Source organism: Dipodomys spectabilis, unplaced genomic scaffold (genome assembly GCF_019054845.1).
Source record: "Dipodomys spectabilis isolate Male_0828 unplaced genomic scaffold, ASM1905484v1 ptg000436l, whole genome shotgun sequence".
Taxonomy (NCBI): domain Eukaryota; kingdom Metazoa; phylum Chordata; class Mammalia; order Rodentia; family Heteromyidae; genus Dipodomys; species Dipodomys spectabilis.
The window spans coordinates 6,935,201-6,962,500 of NW_024871113.1; the positions used below are offsets into that span (position 1 = coordinate 6,935,201).

The 27,300-nt window shown below is 34.5% G+C and overlaps 1 protein-coding gene across 1 annotated transcript in view; it reads left to right on the forward strand.

Moving 5' to 3' along the window:
• Glrb (glycine receptor beta) overlaps positions 1-27,300 on the forward strand; it is a 92,477-nt gene that overhangs the window by 16,948 nt on the left and 48,229 nt on the right. The window contains exons 3-4 of the mRNA XM_042668420.1: positions 23,965-24,071; positions 25,701-25,768. Coding sequence (XP_042524354.1) covers positions 23,965-24,071; positions 25,701-25,768 — 175 coding nt within the window. The remainder of the gene's footprint in view (positions 1-23,964; positions 24,072-25,700; positions 25,769-27,300) is intronic.

Consider the following 27,300-nt stretch of genomic DNA (forward strand, 5'->3'; position numbering starts at 1 on the left):
GAGGTATTGGGTTTGGATTGAAGGCCTCATACTTGGCAGACAAACACTCTACCACTTGGAACATTTTGCTGGTCCTTTTTGCATGGATCATTTTTGAACTAGAATCTTCTTATATGCACAGGCCAGATTGGACTGTAATCTTCCTATCTATGCTTCCCTGTGTCACTGGGATGGCAGGTGTATGTCTGAACACATGGCTTTTCTGAACACAAGGATCTTCTGAATTTGTTTTGCTTGCACTGATCTTGATTGAACCACTATCCCCTAATCTCCACCTTCTAAGTAGCTATGATTACAGGCTTGAGCCATCATGCCTGGCCTTTTACTGTATGTAATTAAGAGATAACTATCACACATATTCGTGGAACACATTGTGATACCTTTCTACATGTATGTAATTTATTCTGATCAAATCAGGGTAATACATTTACTTCTCTTCTAGTTGTTTATAAAATATAACATAGATGAGTATGAAATATAGACTCCTACTGCAAAGTAGCTGTGCATTTAGGAACCTATTGTCTAACCTTCTACTATCTCTCTACTACCAACTGCCCCACACTTCTCAGCCTCTAAGAATAACAACTGTATCTTGCAAAGGCACTTTTTAAAAAGACATTTAGATATGAGAGAGACCATGGGATTTGGCGTTTTCCTGCATCTGACTTATTTAATCTAACATGATGCTCTCCAATGATATCTTTTTTGATGGTGCATCAATTGTTTTATGCCTGAATAATGTTTCTTCTTTCTCTTTCTTTCTTTCTTTCTTTCTTTCTTTCTTTCTTTCTTTCTTTCTTTCTTTCTTTCTTTCTTTCTTTCTTTCTTCCTTCCTTCCTTCCTTCCTTTCTTTCTTTCTTTCTTTCCTTTTTCTTTTCTTTTCTTTTTTTTGGGGGTGGGGTCAGGCTTGAACTTGGCCTTGGTGCTATCCCTTAACTTTTTCACTCAAGGCTAGTACTCTATCATTTTGAGTCACAGAACCATTTCTGATTTTCTGGTGGTTATTTGGAGTTGAGACTCATGGATTTTCCTGCCTGAGCTGGCTGTAAATCATGATCCTCAGACCCTCCTGAGTATCTAGGATTACAGGCATGAGCCACCAGCACTTGCCTCTGAATATTATTTCATTGTGTATTTATTTTGCATTTTCTTTTTTCTACTGTTGTGTCTCTAGGTTGATTCCCATCTTAGCTGTTGTGAGTTGGTTTTGACATCAAAAATTATTTTGTATGTCCATGGAGTAATGACCAATTTGTTGGGATGAAAAATAAAGCTTGAATTTATGAAGTTTATTAAGTATTTAAAATACTTTTAAATATTTGCATATGTATAAACTTTACATGATTACTTTAAAAGTTATGCCTTGGTATATTTGGAAAATTAAGTCTTGGATGTATTTGAAAATCTTTTGTCCCTATAGTATGTCATACCAGATCCAAAATAGAGGAATGATTGTTGATGGTTTTACATTGGGGAATATCAAAATTATTGCTGTGGTTTGGTGATTGAATGTGATTCCTAGGAATGGGGTACTGGAAGCCTGGTCCTACATGGAAATCTTCAAGAGGTGTTGCCTAGTTGGAGTTATTTGGGTCTTGGAGAAGCTGTGGTTGGAAGGGAGGATGCTGCTAGTCTTGTGGAGTAAGTTCTTGTGAAGCTAAGTTGTGGTAGAATAAGATTACTCCTTGAAATTGGCTCCTTTTGTAAGTGGCCTGTTCCCTTTCTAATTCTCTGTTATGTTTTAATGTAGCAAGGTAGGTCCTATTAAGAAATTGATAATCATGCTCTTGGACCTCAAAACTTATGACTCTAAGTACTATATTTTTAAAAATTACATTAGTTTTAAGTATTTGTACAAAGGAATTTCCATTTAAACAAAGCAGTTTATGAATATATTGCATTTTGATGTGACTTTCAACATTTTCAACTATATCTCACTCCTTCCCTCATTCTTAATTTTGTAGCATATGCATTGAATTGACTGTATTCTCTCCCCTTTTCCTCTTCATCAACCTTTTCCCCTTTACCCCATCCTACCCCATCCCTTTCAAGTGCTTCTTTCATTGAACTTTGACTTCGTTTGTGTTCTTCCTAGAATGTATAGTGTTTCAGTTAATATCCCTGCGTATACTTGCATACCACACAAAGTGTATTTACTTATGTATTTATAAAATAATTCTGGCTTCCAGATATAAGCAAAAACATGTAACTTTTGTATCTTTGGGCCTGATTGACTTCAGTTAACATAATTTTTCCAGGTGAGGCTAAGTACATTATATATAAAACAAGGACATAGCCCCAGTTACTTTACTACAGTAATACAATTACTTAAGTCAAGTACTTGTATTTAATTTAAATATTGATATTTATATTATTATAAATGATAGCATCCATATATATATATATATATATATTTAATATCTGAACAAATTTACATTTTGTGTTAGGAATTACCACTAAAGTCAGTAAACGTTAGCTGGTTAGTTATTTAGTTACTTAGTAAAAAATAAGTATATAAAAAATTGAAGTAGTACTGTTTGTGTTATAGCTGAAGCCTAAATACCAAGCAAAAACAACAGATAACCCAGAACTGCTGCATACCCAAATTAGCAATTAGAGATCTGATGCAAGTCTTGCAGAATTTGCTTATAAATTGACTCTATGATCTTTTGCTTGGAATTTATGCCAGGGGTCCAACCAGGAGAGAGATTCCTAGAGGCATTGGGAGTTACAAGCTTTCCACACTGTTGGTCATGGAGCTGGGAGAACGTTTTCCCTTCTCCTAAACCCAATAAGATCACAGAAAGATACTAGATGTTCTCTTTACTTGGGACTTGAGGTAGGCTGGTATCTATTCCTACTGGAGATGTCAAAAGTAGGTTGTGACTAGATACTAGAGGTGATAAACTCCAGAGGTCTAGGCTGCTCAGGGAAGGGAGTGCTGTTTGTCAGAAAAGAGACATTGAGGCATGGCTGGTGAGTCATACCTGTAATACTAGCTACCAGGGAGGCTGCAATCAGGATGACAAGCCACAGCCAGACTGAGCAAAATGTCTGTGGGACTGCTGTAACTCCATGGAGAAAGAAGCTGAGCACGATAGTGTGTGCTTGTGATTCTGATGATGCTGAGAAGCCTCCTGTAGGCAAAATGAGACTTAGGTGCATTCCCACCCAAGAAATGAGACCCTATCTCAAAAATAACCAGTGAAAAACATAGCTAGAAGTGTAGCTCAGTGACAAGAGCAGCAATCAAGTGGGAGGTTATGAGTTTAAATCCTAGTATTGCCAACAATAAAAGAAATGATCAATATTTACCGTGATTCAGATATGTATTGTGTGAGAGAAGAGGGAGTGGAGAGAAAAAGCAGTGTATAGAAAAAGATGTGTATAGACTTGGAGAGCACTACAGAAGGATATTGCCAACCAGGGCCTGAGAGGGTGAGGAGCCAAGCTGTGAGGTTTCACTGGAGAACAGCATAAGCTGATGGGTGGAGAAAGCTGTTATTCTTTTCCTGATCTTTATTCCAAAGTTCTCAAAAAGGGGATTTGAAAAGGCCACTACGTGCAGAAGAGGGAGGCAGGGATTAGAGTAAAAACCCAGCAATGCCCAACTCCATCATAGCCTTATTTTCTCTGGGAGCAGTACCTGTTGGAAAGGTGAAAGTTTATTTTATTAAAATCACTTTTTATTATCCATAAATAGTTGTGCGAAGGGCTTTCAATTCATCATGTTATTTTATATGCACAATGCATCTTGATCAATGTCACCTCTCCCATTACCAACCCCAACCATCCATCCAATCTCACCAAACACCTCAGATTTTGTAGTTGTATTTTCATGTATGTAAATTGAGCTATATTTGCCCACCCTTTCTCTGTCCATTCATCTTTTTTCCCTTTCTCTTGAACTTAACCCCCTCAGATAAGACAGGCTTCAGCTTTCTGGTATTAATTTGTTCAGTGAGGTTATATCATGATCAAACTCAGTCTTATTCAGGATCAAACAGATTACTGATGAAGTGACAATTCTAAGTGGTCCTGAAAGTGTCAGGAGGAATATTTATTATTTGGAAGTGACTGAAAACATCATGAATTTTGCTGGAGATGTCAACAAAATACACTGGGGCTGCTAGCTCACAGAGGAGGTTCCCTTGACATAGAAAACTAGAATTTCTTTAGAATTGAGTCCTGTGGATTCAAGCTGTTCAATCAAAAGTGACATCAGTTGCTAAGCAGTGAGTTGAAAAGGACAAAAGTACTGTTCTATCACTATCCATATTGGAAGGATGCACCTTGCCACTCAGAGTGATATCCATATTTGTTGTTTCTTTATCTTGTAATTACTTTGTTCTTTTTGGTTGTGCTGGAGTGTTAAGCTCAGTGTCTTATGATTGGCACACAACTACTTTTACCACTTGAACTTATCTCCTGCCCCTTTGTGGGTTAACTATTTTCAAGATAGGGCTTTACTGTATGCTTTTGCCAGCCTAGGCCTTGATTTGCCTACTGTGCTTCCCCCTGTCAACTGGAATGACAGTCCCATCACAGTCACACCACAGTCATTGGTGGAGACAGAGACTTCTGAACATTTTTACAGGATTATAGGTAGAGCCCATGCCTGAGTTTTGGGGATTTCTTCCTTAAGATTAACATCATTTTTCAGACACAGAGCCTGTGGATAAATTAATGAAAATAGTAATTTGAGAGAGTTGTCTTTTTTTTACAAATACTTTTCATATGAGACATTATATAAAGAGAAACTGCAAAGAATCATGCAGCCAGAAGAGGATAGGTGGTAAGTTTGGCATTGCAGGGCCTTTTTTCTGCTTCCTTCCTTTTTTTGAGGGGAACAAAAGCTCCTTCATGCAAAGGCTCTACAGTGTTTCTTGGATGGGTTCACTCAAAGGGTTAGGAAATTTAAATTATTCATTTCTGTTCTCAATTCCTGCCCTGGCTCACTCTGCTTAATTTCTTTTAAGTTTTAGATTGTAATGACAAGAAAATCATTCCCTTCTTAAACATGGTTCCCTCAGAAGAGTAGAATCTGAGTAGGAATTTGAATTTACATTGTTTCTTGATATAAGAAATTAAGATAGCATGTGTATTTGCTTAAACAAACCAGATACTGGTAATTTGCAACTGGTTGGATTTAATTTATTTTTGTTTTTTATTTTCCATTATATATATATTTATTTATTTATTTTCATGAGCATTTGTCTTACTTTGGAAACAAAAAATATTCTCTTTTTTCCATGTGACATTAATTACACACACATATATGTGGAAGGAGTTCAGAATCTTGATTTGCACAATGCAGTTTAATTCTGGAGATAGGTGTCTGTGAGGTCATTTTGGGGGGCTATTGTCCCTGGTCACAAAGGAACAAACTGATGCATGATAAAGTATTTAAAGCCTCAATGTTAGTCTAGTGATAGACCAGTATTCAAATTCAGCCATTGTCTCCAGAATGGACATGCTTCCTCCTGAAGTTACAGAAATGGTATTTTGTCATTGTTTTAAAAGTTTTTCCAGGAAAGGTCTTACTATGTACATAACTCAGTCTGGCCTCAAACTCTCAGTCCTCCTCCTTTCTCCCCTGAGTTCTGGGATTGCAGACATGCACCACATCTGGCTTGTGCATTTTTGTTTTTTAATGAAATGAGAAGTTGTACCTTTGATAACTTGTTTTAATAGGCTTAAAATGATATACTAGATATTTGTCATTATTTTGAATCCATATTAAAATATGATGATGATATACGGTTCAAAGAATGATAATATAAACACCTTTTTACCATTATTACCAGCCTAAAATTAAAACATTATTATCTTTGTGGTTTTATTTTTATTTATTTTTATTGTAAAGGTGATGGACAGAGGAATTACAGTCACATAATTCAGATAATGAGTACATTTCTCTTTGAACAGTGTCACCTCTTCCCTCATTTTCTCACAAGTTTTCCCTCCTGAATCCCTTCCCTACAAGTTGTAAGTTCATTTTCAAGTCTAGTACCACTATTGCATTTGTAGTATTAATTGTACAATACGCTGTATATATCCCCTTAACAAATGTTAGCTTGTCAATTGTGCAATTAGTGTCTACTGTTTCCTTAGTAGAAGATTTTGATAATCTATGCAATGTTGTACCAAATTTTACATCTGCTTATTTTTTTCACCTTTCAAAGTGTGCTTGTAACATCCAAGCCATTTGACATGAACCTCGTGAATCTGTCACTCAGACAAATATATGGACCACTTCTACTCCAGACATTCCCACATGCTGTTCTCCAGATATTACCTCCTTCCAGAGGCCGATCACTTCTGTTTCTTATTACCTTGGAGTAGTATTGCCTCTTTTGGACCCTCAAATCAAGGTGGACAACCACAGGTGCTCTCATGTCTACCTTCTTTTGCTGATCATCATACCTGTTTTATCAGTGCTTTTGGCACAGCAGTAGCTCTTTCTTTAACATTGTGGTGTGTGTTTAAATGTATGCATGCAAACATAGCTAAGGACACTCTATTTGGAAAAGATGGTTGCAAAAGGGAGAATGCTCCAAGAGTAAGGTCTTTCAGTTTCTCCACATTCAAGCAAGAAACTTCTCTTTCTGTTTTAGGACCCAGCTTTGAGGAAGAAGGAGGAGCCAGGTTTCTTTGTTTCTATCTTAGGAGAGCTCCTTAATGATAATTTATTTAATTTTCCAATGATTGTTAAACATCAGTGGCAGGAGAAAACTGTGGGGTTTGTTGGGGAGGAAGCCTCAAATAAACTCAAACTAGTCCTGATGGGTCAGTGGGGACAAACCAACTACTCTGTGTGGTGAGTAAGGGAGTTAGAAGCCTTGTGTCAATATGGTCACCAGCAAATTTTGTCAAAGCCATTGGGAAAAAGGAAGGTCTTTGCAGTGAGGTTCTTACCTTACAGGTGTTCTTAGAGCTCAGTTGGAGTTCAGTTGTCACAGTTAGTTGGTGAATGTTCACAATGTTTATAGTTGGGGTCTATCACCATTAAAGATCTATTAATATCTGTAGATGTGTACTTTCATTTGCAGATGTTTTTGTTTCAACTGCGTGGATGAGCTAGGGTGCATAGTATTAGATGACAGGGGTACTATTCAATTTCATTCCAGTTTTCTATGCAGGAGAGTCTCCTCCATTCCACATCCTCATCAAAACTGGATATTATTGGCAGCCATTTTAATTTCAGCCATCTGGTGTGTATTTTAGAGTACATCCTTCTTTCTGCAAAGTGAATTTCTAAGTATTTACTTGTTTATTTTCTTATTGATATGTTCTTCACAGATGCCTGGTCACATTTTCTGTCAGTATGTTGCTTAATAACAGGACATGTCTTGAGTAATATTCCATTAGCCAAGTTCTTCATCGTGTAAACCTCTGGAGTGAATATATATAAACTCCATGGTACAGCCTAGTTCCCACCCAGGATACAACCTATTGGTCCTACGTGATAAACGTGTTTGTTATCTCCAGCTTCTGTCTTAACCTTTCTCTAATGACCACTGATACGCTCTATAAGATGTGGTTTTTAGTTTCTACAAGTGAGTGAAATCCATGCACTTGTCTTTCTACACCTGGCTTATTTCATATCATATAATGACCTTCAGTTCCATCCATGTTGCATGTTGCTGCATAAGACTGGATTTCATTATTTTTTATGTGTGAATCATATCACGGTTGTACTCATATATATATATATATATATATATATATATATATATAAAATTTCTTTATCCATTTGTCCATGTATGATGATGAATACCTTGGTCAGTCCCTCATCCTGGCTATTGTGAACAGTGCTGTGTAAAGTAAACATTCATTTCAAAAGTGCTCATATGCACATATTTAGGGTATCTTGGAATTCTGACTTGTTTTAAAATACAGTACTTTATATGCTAGCTTTTATCTTTTAGGTTATTATGTAAGACTGGGACAGATGAATAAAGAATTGTTCAGTTATTAACTTTTAAGGAGGGAACCAATTCTGTGTAGCTCAGTCTCCCTCTAATAGGCACAGTTCCTTGTTTATAAGTCATTATATCTACCTTCACCCTCCTCCCAGGAAAGGTCATGTTCATGACAAGGAGATTTAGACATCTTTGGTCCCTGATTTGTTTGAAGACTTGAAATTGTGATTAATGTTTGAGGTTCTCCTCCGTCAACTGGATCTCTTGTATTCAGGTTTTGCATTATAGACTAAGAAAAGGGAAAATAACTACATGTTCTAAACCAAACATCCATCTCTAGTTATTATTCTACTTTTTTAATTTTCTAGGGCCTAGATAATCATAGGGGAAGTGTTGGAAAGGAGATCTAAATTTCTAATTTTCACAGTTGACATTGTTAGTCACAGTATGCAATGATAATTCATTCTGTTGGAGTTTATGATTGTATGTGCCAGATTCTCCTTAGAAGAAAGCCAAGAATTTAAAATTTAGTTCCTAAGTAGTAGCTTTGTAAATAGTTCAAATAATGAGCCAATTGTTTCAGAAATCAAAACCAAAAACCAAAACCAAAACAGACAACAAACTCATTTAAGGCTGTTTTTTTTTCTGTAATCAACTTAGCTTTAAAACAAAATATTGTGTTCTATAAATAAAACATGATTGTTTTGAAGCAGAATTTTCCAGTAGGCATTATTTTAAAATATTTTGTTAGGATAAAGATATTGACAGCAAACATACATTTAACAAAAATTTTAAAGAATACTACATGGTGTTACAGTTATATGAATCAGGTCTAATTAGTACAATTCTTTTTGACACATGTCTCCCTTTGATTATTTTCTCCCAGTCTTTCCCTCCCGTCTCTACCCATAAGATATCCAGTTCATTTTCCACATAGTGTTTAGTATCACTGTTGTATTTGCTCATCCTTGTTCAACCTTTTATATGCCATCCCTTTCCCTCCCAAATACAAGCAAACTAACAAACAAGACAAAATGAAAAGAAAACAAAAATAGCAACAATGGCAAAAGAAGAATGCTTCTTGTTTCCTTTTCTTGGAAAATGAAAATATTTCATAAAATATTATTTTATATGGCCATCTGCCCATAATTATTGAGCCTGTGTCCACAACTCCTAAGCATAGCCTCCTTTGGCCTCTGAATGTTAATGACTATGGTCCTATATAATTTTTCATGCTCTAATGTTATTTATTTTAGTCATTAAGTGTGTTTACTTGTTGATTTACAGACACATTCTAGTTACCAAAAATGAGGGAAACCATGCAGCTTGTGTTTCTTTGGCTCTGGCTTACTTCGTTTAGTATAATTTTTTCCGGTCTTTCCATTTCATTACAAATGGTACAATATAATTCTTTCTGATGGATGAATAGAATTCTATTGTTACATATATACCACATTTTGTTGATCCATTCATCTACTGAGGGACATCTAGATTGATTCCACATCTTCATTATGGTAAACAATTTTTTAAAAAAGAAAGGAATGTAAGAAAGAGAAAGCAGTAATACCCACTGAGTTTGAAAACCTAAATAGATAAAGTTGACATTACTGGAGAAAGAAATCAAGAGCAGACCAGTATATAATAGGAAAATGTCACAAGGTTCTTTAGGATAGGTAGGCAGATATCTTAGGGGAAAGTTTATGTTGCATACAACAAGCCGCAAGTTGTTTGCCAGACTACTTTTGAAAGGAAGAATTGAAGGCTAAGAACTGTGGCATTACATTAATAACTGTAGGAATCAAAAGTTTGGGGAGATAAGACTGGCTTTAGAAAGCTTGTAGAAAGAAGTTTCAAAAACAGAACGTAACATAGAACCCTAACAATACAAATATGGCAAGAGAATGCAAAGTTGTCTAGAAATAAATTGCCAAGGTTAGAATTCATGAGATGATATCTGAAAAGGGAAGTGATAACTGAATCGTCTTCATAAAAAAGTTTGTGTCTTAAAGATACTGTGTCTTAAAGGATCTTTAAAGTATCTTAAACTAATGACAAGTCATCAGGTTGAAAATCATGGTAGGAAATCTAAAGATGCAGGTGTTGGTAATAGGGAATTTTCTAAGGAAGGGAATACGTCTGATTCTAACCACAGCAAATCTCTGAGCTAGAAAATTATCCATACATGTATAGATAATTGTAGATGAAGGTAAAAGGATAAATGAGTAGATGGATAGATCCATCCCACTATATGTTGCTAACATGTGTTAGTGACTTCGTAACTGTGTTTATCAGTTCTTGCTTTTGCTCTGCAAAAGCTGAGGCGAGTTGTTTTGTCTATTCTTTGTTATAACCCGTGTTGCATACTATTAAAATGTATACCTGTACATTGCTAAAAATACAGTTTTATGATAATATTGAGATATTAAGGATCCTTTCTTTATAGAAAATTGAACTTAAAAAAGAACACTACACAGTGCATTACTGTTAACTGTAGACAGATCTATAGAACTTACTCATCTTGCATGAACTTTTTACCTTAAATAAATGAATTTTTATACCTCTTCAGCAGCAATTCTACATTTACCTTTCTCCTAACTTTCACCCTGAGCTTACATGAGTTTGACTGTGTAGTTACTTCATAACACTGGAATTGCATGATACTTCTCCTGCACCTTTCTTGTTTCTCTTATGAAAGTTCAACCATCTTTCTATATGACAGGAATTTCCTCTTTTTACAAGCGTTAAGTAATACTTGATTGTGTGTGTATCACATTTTCTTTATTCACCTTTCCATGAACAGGACATTTGAGTGTTTGCCATTATTTCTTTTTTTAATTTTTATTTATTTTTTATTGTGAAAATACTGTACAGAAGGGTTACAATTACATGGGCAAGATAATGAGTACATTTCTTATCAAGCATTGTAGCCTCCTCCTTTGTTTCCCCTTCCCATCCCTTCCCAGCCTCCCCCCGCCCCGCCACCCAATCCTCCCCCCATTATTTCTTATTAGAAAGAATATGAAAATGAATGCTTGTATCTGTTTAAGTTCATCATTTATTTGGGATCAGTACTCTGAAAGGAGACTGTTGATACCTTGGTAGCTATATTTTTCTTTAATTTCCTTTTCTTTTAGCAGTACTTGGATCTGAACTTAGGGCCTTGTACTTGCTAAGTAGGTAATCCACCTTGAGCCATGTTTTTAACCTATATTCTTTGTTTACACTGTACACTGCTTATTTTTGTGATAGGATATCCATTTCAGTCTGCTTGTGTGCCTAGACTACAGTCTACCCTTTTTTGTGTGTATGTGTGTGTGCAGGCCCTTGGGCATGAATCCAGGGCCTGGGTACTGTCCCTGAGCTTCTTTTGCTCAAGGCTAGTACTTTACCACTTAAGCAACAATTCTACTTCTAGCTTTTTTGGAGGGTAGTTTATTGGAGATATTAGTCTCATAGACTTTCCTGCTCTGGCTGGCTTCAAATGTGATCATCAAATCTCAGGCTACTGAGTAGCTAGGTTTACAGATGTAAGCCACTGAGGTCTGGCTTTAACTATTTTTTAAGCTTTCAGTTTTAGCTGAGATGGCAGGTGTATGTCACTATCTCCAGATTCTTCTAAGAGAAAGTTCTGTAAACTTTTCTTTCTGGGCTGGCCTCAAACTTCACTCCTCCCAATCTGAGCCTTCCATGCAGCTAGAATTACAGGCTTATGCCCCTGGCAATCAGCTGTATTTTTAAGTACTCAATAAAGCCCCGTACCGTTTTCCATAGTGGCTGCTGCATTTGCTATTCATGAGTTCTTATTTCTCCATTTCTCTTTCAAAAATTGTTTTTAAATTATATTAAGTGAAGTAATCCACACTCAAAAAAACATAGGTCTCATGGTTTCCCTTATCTACAATAACTAGTATATGTCTAGGACAAGCAGAAGTGGTCAAAAGCTGTGTAGACATGACTATATAACCTGATGCTAAGCGAAATAAACCCCAAGATAGGGACACAAGATATTTTATCTTTTTTGTTGCTCTTTTTAATGTACTTAAATGTACTATGTGATTTTTTTTTTGTTTCTTTGTATATTCTTTCCTCATGGTACAACCCTTGTTGTCATTGTATTTGATTTCGGTGTTCTGCATCTTGTATACACATTTTTTCTGATTTGGGGAGGGGAAGGAAAATAACAAAATGCTGAAATAAAGATACAGGATGAGCCATTGTAACAATGAGATGTACAAGACACTATGTTGAAAACGAACTTTACAACTTTGCCGTGGGAGGGAGGAGTTGGGAAGGTGGAAAGGAAGTGGATGGTAAGAGAAAAACAAAGGCGGGGGTAACAATGCTCCATAGGAAATGGATTTATTACTTTGCTCATGTAACTGTAACTGCTCTGTACAGTATCCTTACCATAAAACTATTTTTAAAAAGAAAAAATGTTTTTAATAACAGTCACCTTAATAGCTAGAACAGATAGCACATTGTGGTTTGACTTGCATTTTCTTTCTTAAGCAACCCTGAGTATCCTTTCACAGATGTGTGTCCTCATACCTTTACAGAATAGCTATGTAGATCCTTAACTCACTAAAAATGGGTTGTTCACTCTTAAATTGCAGGATTTCTTATACATTTTGAAATTAATCTCTTATTAGATTTATAGTCTTGAGGTGTTTACTTCTATTCCACAGATTAATTATTAATACACTGATTTTTTTCTTTCACTGTCTGGAAGCTGTTCAGATTCATGCAGTCCTATTTCTCTGCTATGACTTTTGTTGCCTGGGCTTTTGATGTTATATCAGTGAATTCATTGCCAAGATCATTGTCATAAAAATTTTTCTCCTATATTTTTTCTGTGACTTTTCAGGTCTTTCGTTTAAGCATTTAATCCATTTCACGTTGATTGCTATATGTAGTGAAAGGTAAATATGCACTTTTCCCTGCATCTTTTGTCAAAAACCAATATTAAAAGGGGAACAGATGAAAAAGCCCAATAAGACAGACATCTTCTCTTTCTGTTTCTGGCTGCTATAAAGTGAAGCCCTCTGCTGTGCCATATTCTTTTCCCCTTTCCTCCCTGACAGGAGAGACCATCCGAAGCTGTGAGCCACAGTAAATCTTTCATCCTTGCAACTTTTTCTCTCAGGTATTTGTTACAGTGTCAAAAAGTTTAACACAGGGTCATATCATTTCTGGAATTTTTTTTCATTTCTCTTTTGATTTCTACTGGGATTTTGATAAAGATTACATTGCATCTTAAGGTCCCTTTGGATAGTATATTTGACAATATTAAACAACATCATATGTTCTAGCCTACAAATATGGAATATCTTTCCATTTGTTGTTCTTTACATTTTTCTCTTCCTCCTCTCCCCCCCCCTGCCCCTGCCACTGCTCCCTTCTCTTCCTCCTTCTCAGAACTTGTGTTTAACTTAAAGCCTCATGTTTACTAGGGAAGCATGTATCACTTGGGCCTCATCTCCAGTCTTAAGTTTCTTTCATCAAATTTTTATAATTTTTGCATACAAAATTTTTCATTACCTTAGCTAAGCTTACTTTTAAATATTTTCCTTTTTGTTGGTATTTTAAATGGGTTTCTTAGCAAATTACAGTTTCATAGAGTTTCTAATTGATGTATAAAAAACAAACTTGTTGGTATTGTATCTCTTAACTTTACTGAATTTACTGTCAATCCTGAGCATGTTTATTGTGTGTGTGTGATTGTGTTCATGCCCATGCATGTGCATCTGTAGTCTCAAGTAGTTTATAGACAAGATCATGCCTGAAAACAGCAACATTTACTTCTTTTCTAATGTGAATGTATGTTTGTTGGCTTTGTTTTGTTTTTATTTTCCTTGTCTGATTACTCTTCCTTGGACTTGATGACAGTGCTTTGTTGTTGGTCATAAAATAACAGCTTTCAATCTTTCCCTATTGAGCATAATGTTAGCTAGGGTATTGTAAAAATGGTCTTTGTTATAAAATTGAAGTGATTTCCTATGCCTAATTTGCTGACTTTTTTCATCATGAAAGTATATTAACCCATATCAGGTGCCATCCATTGGTAGGATCATGCCATTTTATCCATCTTATTCATCCCAGGGATGATTCTTTGCCAGTCATAGCATAAGATCCTTGAATGTAGTATTGAATTTAGCTCCCAAGTATTTCAATAAGACTTTTAGTTTTTGTGTTTCTGGGAATATTGGGCTGTAAAATAATTTTTTTGCTTTTTGTGATGTATTTGTTTGGCTTCGGAATCAGGGTCATTCTGTCCTCATAGAGATATTCAAAGCATTCCATTATTTTCAATATTTTGGAAGATTTTGAGTAAGTTAAGCATTACTTCATCTTTCAATACTTGGTTCAACTTGACAATGAAACCATCTCTTTTTGAACTTTTCTTTTTTGGGAGGTTTTGGCTACTGAGTAATTTTCCTTACCAGTTTATAAGGAAATTTTCTATTCTTCATACAGACTTAATGTGCTGCATATATGTAGAATTTTACCATTACTTCTGAGTTTTCCAAATTGTTGGCATAAAGTAACTTATGGTATTCTCCTATAATGCTTTGTACTTTGGGGCATAACTTGTAATTTCATTGTTGATTTTAATTTTGAGTATTATCTCATTTTTTCTTTGTTTTAGTTACTAAAATTTTTCTAATTTTACTTATATTTTCCAAACTCAAATTATTAAGTTTACTATTATTTTTCTATTTTCTATCTTATGTTTTCTGTATATTTTTTATTTCCTACATTCTGCTAACTTTCTGCTTATTTTATTCTTATTATGGTTCTTTGTAAATATAAACTATATTTGAGATTATTTTAATGCAGCTATTTAAGACTATAGGCTTATTTTGTAAAGTGCTTTAATATTTTTTAGCCCATGTCTGAGTATATTGTGTTTTGTTCAAGATGCTTTCTGATTTTAATTTTGGTTCTTCTTTGTCACTTTTATAATTCAAAAGTATGTTGAAAACTCACATATTTGTGAGATTACAAGTTTTCCTTTGGCTCTTGAATTCTAATTTCATCCCATAGGGATTAGGAAAAAAAACACTTGATCTGAATATTGGAAAAGACACTTGGTCCATCTTAAGTTTGACAAAAAATTTTGTCTTGACCTGTGATCTACCTGTAGAATATTTGTATGTGGTTTGGAAGATATTCTGCTGTTCTTAGATGACCTCTTCTGTGTATATTGAATACATTTGGTCTATAGTAGAGATTGATTTCCCTGCTGTGTGTTTTCTAGTTGTTTTGTCCATTATTGAAAGTAGAGTTTTAAACATTTTTATTACTGTATTGCAATTACTCTCTGCTATTATTGTCACTATATATTTATAAGTTTCTAAACTGAATGAGTATATACTTATTGTTATATCTTTCTAGTGGAGTGGCCCTTTTCTCATTGAATAATGTCCTTCTGAAACACTTCTGACTGTGTGTGTGTGTGTGTGTGTGTGTGTGTGTGTGTGTGCCAGTCCTGTCAGGTGACAGTCTTGACTCAAAGTCTATTTTGTCTTTTATCAATATGGTCACCCTCTATCATTCTATTATGCTTGCCATTTAACCTTTTCTATCTCACCACCTTCAGTCTATGTGTGTTCTTAACTATGAAAGTATTGAAGAAAATGTAGTTTGAATGTAGTTTGACACAATGTAGTACAATCTTATTTTTTAAAATCCATTTAGCCTCTACTTTTTCACTGAGAAATTAATGAACATATGTAAATGTAAGGAAATCGTAAACATGGAAGAACTTACCATTGCTCTTCTGTTGTTTTGTCTTACTTCTTTTTTTTTATTCTGTAAATACCGTACAGAGGGGTTACTATTACATGGGCAAGGTAATGAGTACATTTCTTATCAAGCATTGTTGCCTCCTCCTTTGTTTTCCCTTCCCATCCTTTCCATCTCACCCCTCCCATCCCGTGCAAAAGTTGTAAAGTTCATTTTCGACATAGCATCTTGTACATCTCATTGGTGGAATGGGTCCACCTGTATCCCTATTTAAACAATTTGTTTTTTTTTCCTCCCCCTCCACAAATTATAACAACATCAAATACAGTGAAAACAGGGGTTATACCATGGGGGAGGGACATACAAAACAACAAAGAAATATCTTATAAATAGGCTATTGTCTTACTTCTTTTCACTTCCTTTCAATGCTCTTTGTCTTCCTTTGTGTATGAGTATATATGTATTTATGTGCATTGTTTGCTCTTTCTTTTTTTGTATGGCTTAGAAAGGTACTTTCTTTTTGTTTTTTATGAGGTTTACAAAATATTTTGTAATTATCCTAAGTCAATAACAGCTTAATGTTGACCAAATAAGTCATTGCCATTTTTACCCTTCTACCTCATATTATCTATGGCAATTATTGTATTGTATTCTAAGTAATTTAGTTGTTCAGATTCTTTTCTCTAAAGTTTTATATTAAAATTAAAATGGCTTGCCCACCACGATTGACTGCAGTGCTGTGGCATATGTATTAGCCTATTTTTTATCCCCACCAGCAATTTCACACCTCTGAGGGTGTCCAGTTACCTTTCACTTCCACTTGAAGTGATTTTTTTTTTTGCATTTTTAAAGTCGCTTTTAGTGTTTGTTTTTCTTTGTCTGGAAAAGTTTTTCTCCTTTATTTAGGATGGACATTGTTGTTTATCTATTTTTTCCAGCACTTTCGATTTATTTTCCCATCACCTTGCTGCCTTCAGGGTTTCTATTGAAGATCTAACTGATGGCCTTCTACATGATCATTTCTCTGTGGCAGGCTGCTTTGATCATTGCTTCCACAGTTCTCCCTTTGCCTTGAATTTTGACCATTGGATTTTAATTTTAAGTGTCAGCATAACTGGATTAAGGAATACTTAGTGGGCTGTAAAGCATGGTTTCAGAGCATGCCATTAGAAAGTTGCATATGAAGAGAAGTTTGATATTCTATGTGTGGGGTGGGGGGATTAGGGAGCAGAAAAGCAGAGAAAATGAATATTCATGGTCACTCTGCCTGTGTATCTATTTCTCACTGCAGCTGTGGCATTCTCCTCCTGTCCATGGAAATCAGAACTTTCTTCTCAGGGGGAAATTGTTTTCTGGGGATTTCATCCCCATCATATTTGAGTATGATGCCATGAGGTTTGTGGTGATAAAGTTCTCTTCTTGTCCTACTGGTGTGTTTGCAGGTAGTGCTTGCCTATTAATTCATGAACTTGGGAGGTTGAGGCCAGAGAATTGTGAGTTCAAGACCAGCCTGGTCTACACAATAAGACCCTGACTCGAAAACAACACAGAATAAAAACAATACAAAACTTTTTATCACTATATTGGTGAGATATTATATCTTACTAGAGTCTGCCTCATTATGTTCCTTTTGTAAATCATGAACATTCATTGTTCTAAATTAAGTGTTTGAAAGAATAAACATTTAAAGTATACCATTTCTTACCCTAATATAGAAACAAAGTATAGAAAATACAATTAGAAGAGGTATTATGATGCTTTTGTCTTATGAGGATAGTATTATTGGTGCTCTTGTTTCTCTAAGATCAGAATAAGATATCAATCAAATTGTTGGTACTTCTGGTTCATAAGACTATAGGTTTGAACTGGAACTACAATGCTAGTTTTTTGGGCTTCTATTTGCAGATAGCACACCTTAAATCTTAAGTTGCTTAAGTCAGTTTCCTCTTATATCTTTCCATATGTATTTATTAGATCCTTTTCATTGTGTTTCTTTAGTGCTTCTGTATCCATCCCAATCTGACCCTTGTCTCTGTCCACTAAGAATTCTTGGGGCAATGGACAGAGTCTAGGCATTGGCAGTTTGTGAAAATCCTCACCTAAATCTTTTGTACATTCAAGATTGATGATCACTTGTTCCACTTGTGTAAACTCATGGTTTTAAATTCCCTGAGGTTTTTGGTTGTTGTTGCTGTACTGGGATTTTGAACTCAGGGTTTGGATTTCTTGCTCATAGATGACACTCTACCACTGAGATATGCCTCTAAACTCAGATTTTGCTTGTTAATTGGAGCTGAAGACTTTTAGACTTTCTTGCACTGGCTGGCTTCAAACTGAGATCCTCTGAGTCTTGGCTTCCTGAGTACTTAAGATTAAAGGCTTTATTCCTACCTTAAATACTATTACTATTTCAGAATAAAAGACAAGTACATAGTAAATACTCTGACAAAATTTCTCAAAATAAAGAATAACTAAATTAAAAGAAAAAACTCAGTATTTTAACAATTGCATTATGATGAAGTTTTATTGCTTTTTTGTTATTTCTTTAAAGAATGTTAGTATATTAGTCTATTTCTGCTTCTATAAAATATACCTAAAAGCCAGATACTTTATAAAAGTGATTTATTTAAGTTTCTAGCTTTGGAGGAAGAAAGTTCAAGATTAGCCAGCTTTATCTATTAGTTCTGTGGCAAGGCCCACAACTACATTATACTAGCAGATGTAATGATGTTAGATCAGACCTGTGACTGACTTGTCACTGGCTTGGATGTATGTCCAATGCCCTGAAAGAGTCTGTGCTTCCAGCTAAGATTTGGAATTGGAAAATATTGGGATTTGGAATTGAATATAAGTGGCCTCTTTGAAAATATCAGCTTCTTTTTTTACCCCCTTAAAAAAAATAACATTTTGTTTTAAAACAGTTTGGGATTTATAGAAAAATTGTCTAGGTAGTCCAAAGTGTTCCCAGTGCCTTGTACCTAATTTTTCTGCTGTTAGTTTTCATTAGTGTGATACATCTTCATTTTACAAGTAAGGAACCAATAGTGACAGCTTGTTCCTGATGTCTGTACTTTATTTAGATATCCGTACTTTCAGTTTGATGTCCTTTATCCATACCTGGATCCCATCAGTATTCTATGTAACATTTAGTCATCTTGTTTCCTTGTGGCAGTTGTTCAGACTTTACATGTTTTGATGAGTTTGATAGTTTGGAAATTGTTAGTTGTGTATTTTATAGATAATCTCTCAATTTAGATTTGATTGATGGTATTTTTATGAATAGCTCTGATTCAATTTAGGGGAGGGAAACCTTAGGATCATTTCATGTCCAGAGTCCATACAACTGAAAGTAACTTCCATCTTTTGCTGAGGTAGTTGTCAAGTGTTTTCACTGTAAGATTCCCTTTCCTCTCTGATATATCTCCATCTGTTGGGAAGGCAGTCAACATGCCCAGATCACACTTAGGAGTGGGGATGTATATCCATCAATTTGAGAACAGAGGACCTGCACCCATTATGGGAAGTAGGAATAAGAAATATGTTTTCCCTGTATATTTGTTTACTCAACTTCTTATTTATTTCTGTATAGACTCATGGGTTTTTATTTCATGTTTTGGATTGTAAGACAGTTCTAGTTTACTTTGTTCCTAAAATTTCTCTAATGTTGACCACAGGGATTTCTGTCTGTTGGCTCCCTGTCCCTCTTTTAACATGTTTTCTCTTCATTCTGAAGGAAGATATGGCTTTTAAAATATAATGACCAATAAAACACTGTGGCCACCATTTGCAGTTATATTGTTTTCTTTGATAAGTCCTTTGAGAGTCCTCCTAGAGTAGCATTCAGAAAGAAGGGCATCTGCTACCCAATATCTAACCCAACAAGGATCCTTTGTTTTTTTCTTGTATCTTCTGTCTCACGAGGAAAATTAGCAATAATCAAAGCATCCCACAGAGTCAGAACTGCTGCATAAGGATGAATGATTGCAATTGTTTCTGTAAAGGAAGCTTTCTTACTCTGTGGACCATAGAACTGCAAATTTTGTGTACACTTTTTGGGAAAGAACCTCTCATCAGATCTCTGTGGGGTCTTTAACTCCAAGGGCTACAGAATCACTGTGACAAGAACTACCACAGCCTCTAAGTTCTACATACCTCATTTTTCCCTTGTGTCTGTGACCTTGAACTTGTTCTAGGTCATGCCCAGAACAACTCTCATACCCGATACAGACAGATCCATGCTACTCTCAAGTGTGAGAGGCCTTTTGACCATATTGAACTTGTAACCCTACAAAATAATAAGGCAGTAATTCCTTTAGAATCAGAATATTGGGTTGAGGGAGAAGATTAAGACAGTATGCTCAAACAAACCTGTTTTGAACTGCTCGCTGTGGGATCGTGTATAAATAAGAATGTTCTACAGTTAATGGAAAATTGAAGGTCTCCATTTAGAAAGCAATTGTGGATTTTTCTTTCATTGCTGGGAGACATTACATCACATAGCTCTATATCCTGACACATTCCTTGCATAACTTTACATATTAGTAATGACTTTGGTTCAAATTTAGGCAAAGGAACAAAAGAGAGAACTGGTTGTAGAAAGGTTTTGATATAAAACATTATTTTCTCTAGTCACTTGATAACTTTGACTGAGTAGGATAAGTTATTTTCTTAAATTAATATCATATTTCCAAGAAATGAAATATCTTGCTTTGAAATATATTGGAATTGTTGATAGATTTGCTGAAGTAAAACAAATAGTGTAGTCAAATGAATAAAACATTGGGCTGAGATTTAGGAGATGGAAACTTAAGTACTAACACAGGCCTGAAGTCCATAGCCTAATTAAAATCATTTAATTCTTCTCGATCTTATGCTTATTTTGAAAATATATGACTAGCTTTCACAATTGTAAGGATAAGTGTGTTTTCATCAGTAGAGATTATTTTAATGTGGTTCTATTATTTCTAAACCAAACAAAAATAATATTTTTAGGTGAGGGAAAAAAACCTGAGTTCATGCGTGTCAATTTAAATTGCACAAGAATTTACTTACATTTTAAAGTATCCCTGAGTTTCTACTATAAAGATAGGTGAACTGTTGATTAAAATATTCATATGAGGTTGGTTACCTGTGATAGATGTAGAAGCACATATTAAAACACATAAAAAGAGAAGAAAAGGGGCTGTCAGATATTTGATAAATTGCCTGGTAAGCTTAGGTTTGGTTTGATATTTCAAGTGATTTTATCAATTGACATCGAGTTTCTGTAGTTAAGACACAACTTGTACTGAACTATGAGGAGAAATAGCATTTAGAGATGATTAACCAAGAAATAAATTGCAGACTAAGCCAACTACTAATAATACTGATTTTATTATTTTAGTTGTCATAGAACTTAAGATGTAGTATTAGTATATATAATATTATATAATATACATTAGTATGTATAATAAATATTATAGTAGTATAATATTAAATACTATATAAAATAGTATTTAATGTTATACTATTTTATATAGTATATAAATACTATTTTATATAGTATATAATATATATACTATATAAATACTATTTTATATAGTATATATTATATATGCAATAATTATATATATTGTATTAGATATATACTATATAGTATTATACTATACTAATATTATATAGTATACATGTAATTTTTATATACACACACACACCCTAAAACAATACATATATGTATGCTGTCCAATAAAAAGCGACAGAAGTGCTAGTGGCTCATTTCTATAGTCATAGCTCCTGAGGAGGCTGTGATCTGGAGGATTTCAGTTCAAAACCATCTTATACAGAGATACTTAGGGGCATTTTCTCCAAAAATAACAAAAAGCAGGGATGAAGGTGTGCTTCAAGTGATAGAGCACTCACCAACCAAGCATGAAGCTCCAAGTTCAAACCAATATTGCTTAAAAAAATAAAAAAGGAAATTACAGTATACTGTTGATGTGGGCCAGGCTTCTTCACTGGGAAATGGAGAGACTAGGGTAATTGTTCAAAAAGAATCAATCACACTTAAGTTCTACATTGTCAAACTGAAACTAAAGTGCTTGCTTTTCCATCCAAGCAGTCAGGGTTAGAGGAGTAACTGATAATTTCCTGAATATGCTGCTTTTAATTAGCATGATAAGAATTCCTCTCTACCTTAATCCTTCACAAAAATAAGATAGTTTGAAATAACCTGATATGTCTAGTTGGTATCTACACATAGATATGGGGGAAAGAGCCATAAAATAATTGCCACTGTACTTTGGTTAAACAATGGAGGCAAAAATTTAGAAAAGAGATGAATTGCAAGGGAATTTTAATAACAGTCTGGGTTTAGATTTGTATATCGAGAAAGATGAAATCCAGTAATGGAGGAAGAGTGACTAATTCTGTTTAGATTATTGGAAGAACTACAAAAGTTGATAGAGATAGATGGCTAGAATTTGAGTCTAATTGACCCAGCTTACAGATGAAAAAAAAGAAAAAATGAGGCCTGAAAGTTTGAAACTGTAAAACTTAGTGTTATCTTTGCATTGTTAAGAAGAAATGCACTTAGAATTTATATCAAGAAACATAATAATAGTTGTCATTAATTCATCCAATACAAGTGTATTTCATAATTCTATTTTCCTCCCTTGAGTGAGACTAGTACATGGGTTTGAACACTAACTTGCATCTTGATACCCGATTTTCCCTTCATTCCCTTTAGCATGTTCTGGGTGTGATTAAGAACAATTGACTCTAAGGAGGTTCCAATTTCACCTGCAATGAAATTAAAATTCTCATTACCCATCTTCAAATACCTGAAGGTGCGATAGTTGATTTGATACAACCATGGGAAGAAATGTTAAAAATCTATATAAGCTCTTTTACCTTTGGGAAATGTAGTTGATCGTTTTCATTTTCTACTTCAATGTTTCCTACTCCAATGCTTTCTATTTCAAAGAAGTACATGTATCAATTCAGTCTTATCAGAATTTTTTCCATAAACTTTAATATTTAACTCAACAGGCAGGATATTCAATGAACTTGTTGGGAAAATATCATTTTTCTAGTATCTGTGTGATTTTTATGACATTTTAGAGTGTCTCTCTGGTCACATTATATCATTTACATAAAGCTTTACTTAGGTAGAGAGTTAAGAAAAAACAACATTTTAAATCATTCTTTGTGTTGGGTGCCAGTGGCTTATTCTTAAAATCCTTGCAACTGTAGAGTTTGAGATTTAAGAATGGAAGTTTAAAGCCAGCCCTAGCAAACAAATCTTTGAAAATTTTGCCTCCTATTAGCCAGCAAAAAAAAGCCAGTTATTTGGCTCAAGTGGTAGAGTACCAGTGAGAGAAAAAGCTGAGTGAGGATGTAAGGCTCTGAGTTTAACCCACACACATAGAAAAGCTCTTTGTTACTATGTCTCACTAAATACATCCTGTTTTATTTCTTCTGAACAGTTAAAATCCTACTTATTGAAATGAAAACATATTTTCATTGTTGTTGTTTTTGTTGGTATTGATTTTGTTTTTGCTTTTTAACTTTTTTTATTGTAAAGATAATGTACAGAGGAGTTACAGTTACATGAGTAAGGTAATGAGTACATTTCCTTTTGAACATTGGGAACCCTACTGCATTGGTGTGAGTGTAAACTTGTTCAACCACTTTGGAAAGCAGTATAGTATAGAAGTTCCTCAAAAAACTACATATAGAGCTCGGCTATGACCCAGCAATTCCACTTTTGGGCATTTACCCAAACCATCACAAACAAGGCCATGCTATAGCTACCAGCACAACTGTGTTTATTGTGGCATTATTCACCATAGCTGAGATAAGGAACCAACCCAGATGCCCCTCGGTAGATGAATGGATCATGAAAATGTGGTATATATACACAATGGAATTCTATGCCTCCATCAGAAAGAATGACATTTGAGTGTATCCTTTTTGTGCTTGCTTAGACTTTGATCACAATTTCTCTCAAGACAGGTAAGATCTGTCTGTCCCTAAGTAGCTTTAATAGAAAGTAACCTAGAGTCTTTAGAAGACTGTTTTATGGATTTAGTAAAATTAAATGTTAAAATACTTCTTTTTGTTGTTGTTACTTTTCATTCAAATATCTTGTGTTGCTCACAGTATCTTCTACTCTTTAATTCTGTTTAGAAAAGCCATATAAAAATTGTAGCTTTGTTTCAAAAATCAAAAAACAAAATCTTTTCTCTCAGAAATTTACCATTTCTGTTGTTTACTGTTTCTTAAGCCTTACCAGGTTTTTTCTTCTTTCTTATAGTCAGCAGTCAGCAGAAGACCTCGCAAGAGTCCCTGCTAACTCCACCAGCAACATCTTGAACAGGCTGTTAGTCAGTTATGACCCCCGGATAAGACCAAATTTCAAAGGTTTGTTGCTCAACCCCTCCCAGCCCTATTCATTCTTTATAGTTGAGAAAGAAATTTTATCTGTATGCAATCATTCTTTGTGAGAGTCAAAACAATGTAATTTCAAATTGGCATGTAACGATTCTGAAATCTGTTTAGGTTCAGAACAATTTAGTGCCCAAAATATTTATTAATAAGCAAAAGATTCATTCCAATAATCTTATATGGCTACAAGTAGAGAATAAAAACAAGAATGTATGCTGTGATGAATAGGCTAAGCTCTGTAATAGCTTTTCTAAGTGCTGTATTTTTATATGTAGTGCTTTAAAACGTAGACTCTGACACACCTGCATTCATTTATAGACAAAGACTTCAGAATTTGTACAATCACCATTGTGATTGTAAAAGTAGGGAGAGCAGTTGTGGCATGTACTTAAAATCTACTTTTGTTGCTATTTCACTTTGAAAATATGTTCCTTCTACTCTTTTGCTGAAATAGAGAATGGCCATGTGGTTTTTAAAAAATGTGAACTTTATGAACAAAAGTGACTATGTGGTCTACAACAGAGATGATTTTTATCCCAACAAAATAGTACCATTTATTACACCTTTCCAGAATGAAAACTATACTTAAAAAAATCATGCATAGATTGCATATTTATATAAGTCAAATTTTTGTTCTGCTTTCATCTTTGTTGTTGTTGTTGTTTAAATCTTGATGACTTAGGAAAGATTGTGGAAAAAATGTTCACATATGGGAAAGCTGTAATCCTTATTGATGGTTTAGGACAGATTTTGATGTAGATCAGATTAACATTTTAAAGCTTAATTTTTTTGTCTCTCCTTTGCAAAGAAAAGGTCTGCAGCTGCTTCCAGTCAAATGGCTATACAAGTATGTTGTAAAAACAGGATTTCTGTTCATTACCAGGCCTATTCAGTTACTTTCAACAGCAGCCTTGGTCTGGGCTGTCACATGTCTGCCCTGTAATGATTGGCCACCTGTTTTCCATCAGTCAGAGGCTATATGGCTAAAAGGCTACAGTCACATTTTCCCTTTGATAGCCCAACCAGAAGCTACAAGGAGTTAAAAAGAAAGATATTTGTAATGTTTGAACATACCTTAGCTTACAGTCCATGAATTTTAAATTATTTTCCAGCAAGTCAAGCAGAATCCTTTTAATGCCTCTACTATGTCTGATTAAAAATAAAAAATATATTTAAAATATATTAAAATTTATCAAGTCAATTTTCTTGGATAAAATTATACCAATTAATTTAAGAGCTGTAAATGATTAGAAAAATGTAAGAAAGCCCTAGTTATTTTGTGATGGTTTAAGAAACAGTTTACACTTTCTTGAAGACTCTGGAATAACACATTTTTGAAGTGAAAACATATTTTCTCATGTCTGTAATTTAAGAGGAAAGTTATTTTTGAATAATAAATACATAAAATACAATTCATCTTACTTTGATTTTTATCATATTATATATTTATATAGTTATCCTACTTTAAAAATTATAAATATGTTACATTATGACCAAAGAGTTCATGTTTCATTGTGGATTTCTGAAAAAGGATAAAAATTGAAAATATAAACTGGATTATGCAAAATCTGACCAAGTTACTGACTATATCCTTTGTATTCATAGGCATTCCTGTTGATGTAGTAGTCAACATTTTTATTAACAGTTTTGGATCCATTCAAGAGACAACAATGGTAAGATGATGACTTAATGTTCTTTTTATGTTTTTTTTTGTTGTAAAAATACTGTACAGAGGAGTTACAGTTACATGAGTAAGCTAATGAGTATTTTTCCTATCGAGAGCATTGTTACTCCTTCCTTTTTTTCCCCTACCATCCTTTCCCTCTCTTGCTCCAGAACCCCCCCTTCCCCAACCACATTGTAAAGATTGTTCATTGTTATAATGGGTCAACCTGTATCCTTGTTTTAGCATTTTGTTATTTCCCTTCCCCTCTCCAAATTAGAAAAATGTATATACAAGATTGCAGGGCACAGAAATCAAATACAGTGAAAACGGATTATACCATGGGGGGAGAACATACAAAAGAAACAAAAAAAATCACATAGTATATTATAAATACATTAAAAACAATAGCAAGAAAAAAAACCCACTTGTGTCTCTGTCTTGGGGTTTGTTTTGCTTAACATCATCTTATGTGATCATATGCACATAACTTTTTACCTTTTCTGCTTATCCTAGACATTTACTAGTTATTGCAGATAAGGGAAACTATGTGACCTTTGTTACTTTGGGCCTGGCTTACTCCACTTAATATAATTTTTTCCGAGGCTTTCCATTTCCTAACAAATGGGACAATGCCATTCTTTTTGATGGAGGCATAGAATTCCATTGTATGTATATACCACATTTTCTTTATCCATTCATTTACTGAGGGGCATCTGGCTTGGTTCCAAAAAAATCTTAAAGAAACAACTGCCCAATAAATAATTTTGGGCTAAAGACTTAAAGAGAGACGTCTCTGAAGAGGAATAAGAATGACCAATAGACACATGAAGAAATGCTCAACTTCGCTAGCCATAAAAGACATGCAGATCAAGACAAAATTGAGACTCCACCTCACCCTAGTTAGAATGGCTGTAATCAAGAAATCTAATAACAACAGATGCTGGAGGGGATGAGGTCAAAAGGGAACCCTACTGCATTTTTGGTGGGAATGTAAACTTGTTCAACCACTTTGGAAAGCAGTATGGAGGTTCCTCAAAAGACTCCACATAGAGCTCCCCTATGACCCAGCAATCCCACTTTTGGGCATTTACCCAAATGATTATAAACAAGACCATACTAAAGCTACCAGCATGACTATGTTTATGACTTAATGTTGTTAATTGTCAAAGTTTCAGCTTCTGAATAGTGTGAATATCACTAAAGCTGGAAAATAAAGGAATAAACCTAAAGAATGTTCTCTAATAGTATCAAATATCCCAAATCCTAGGTTGTGTTATATCCTTGATTTTGGTACCTTTTTAATTTTGCAATTCAAGTTTAATGCGTTAATGCCTCATTGACACTTCCAGGCATGGGAAAAAAATACATATGTATTCCCCTAAGAAATGATTGACTACCTCCTAGGGAAAGGATTCATGTGATGAAATCTCTTGTGAATTGCCCCCCCCCCAATTTTATATATGTCTGTGCTTTCAGAAAGGTTTTTACTCTGCAGGTGACAGAAATGGGAGGACAACAGTTTGAGGCCAGCCAAAGCTA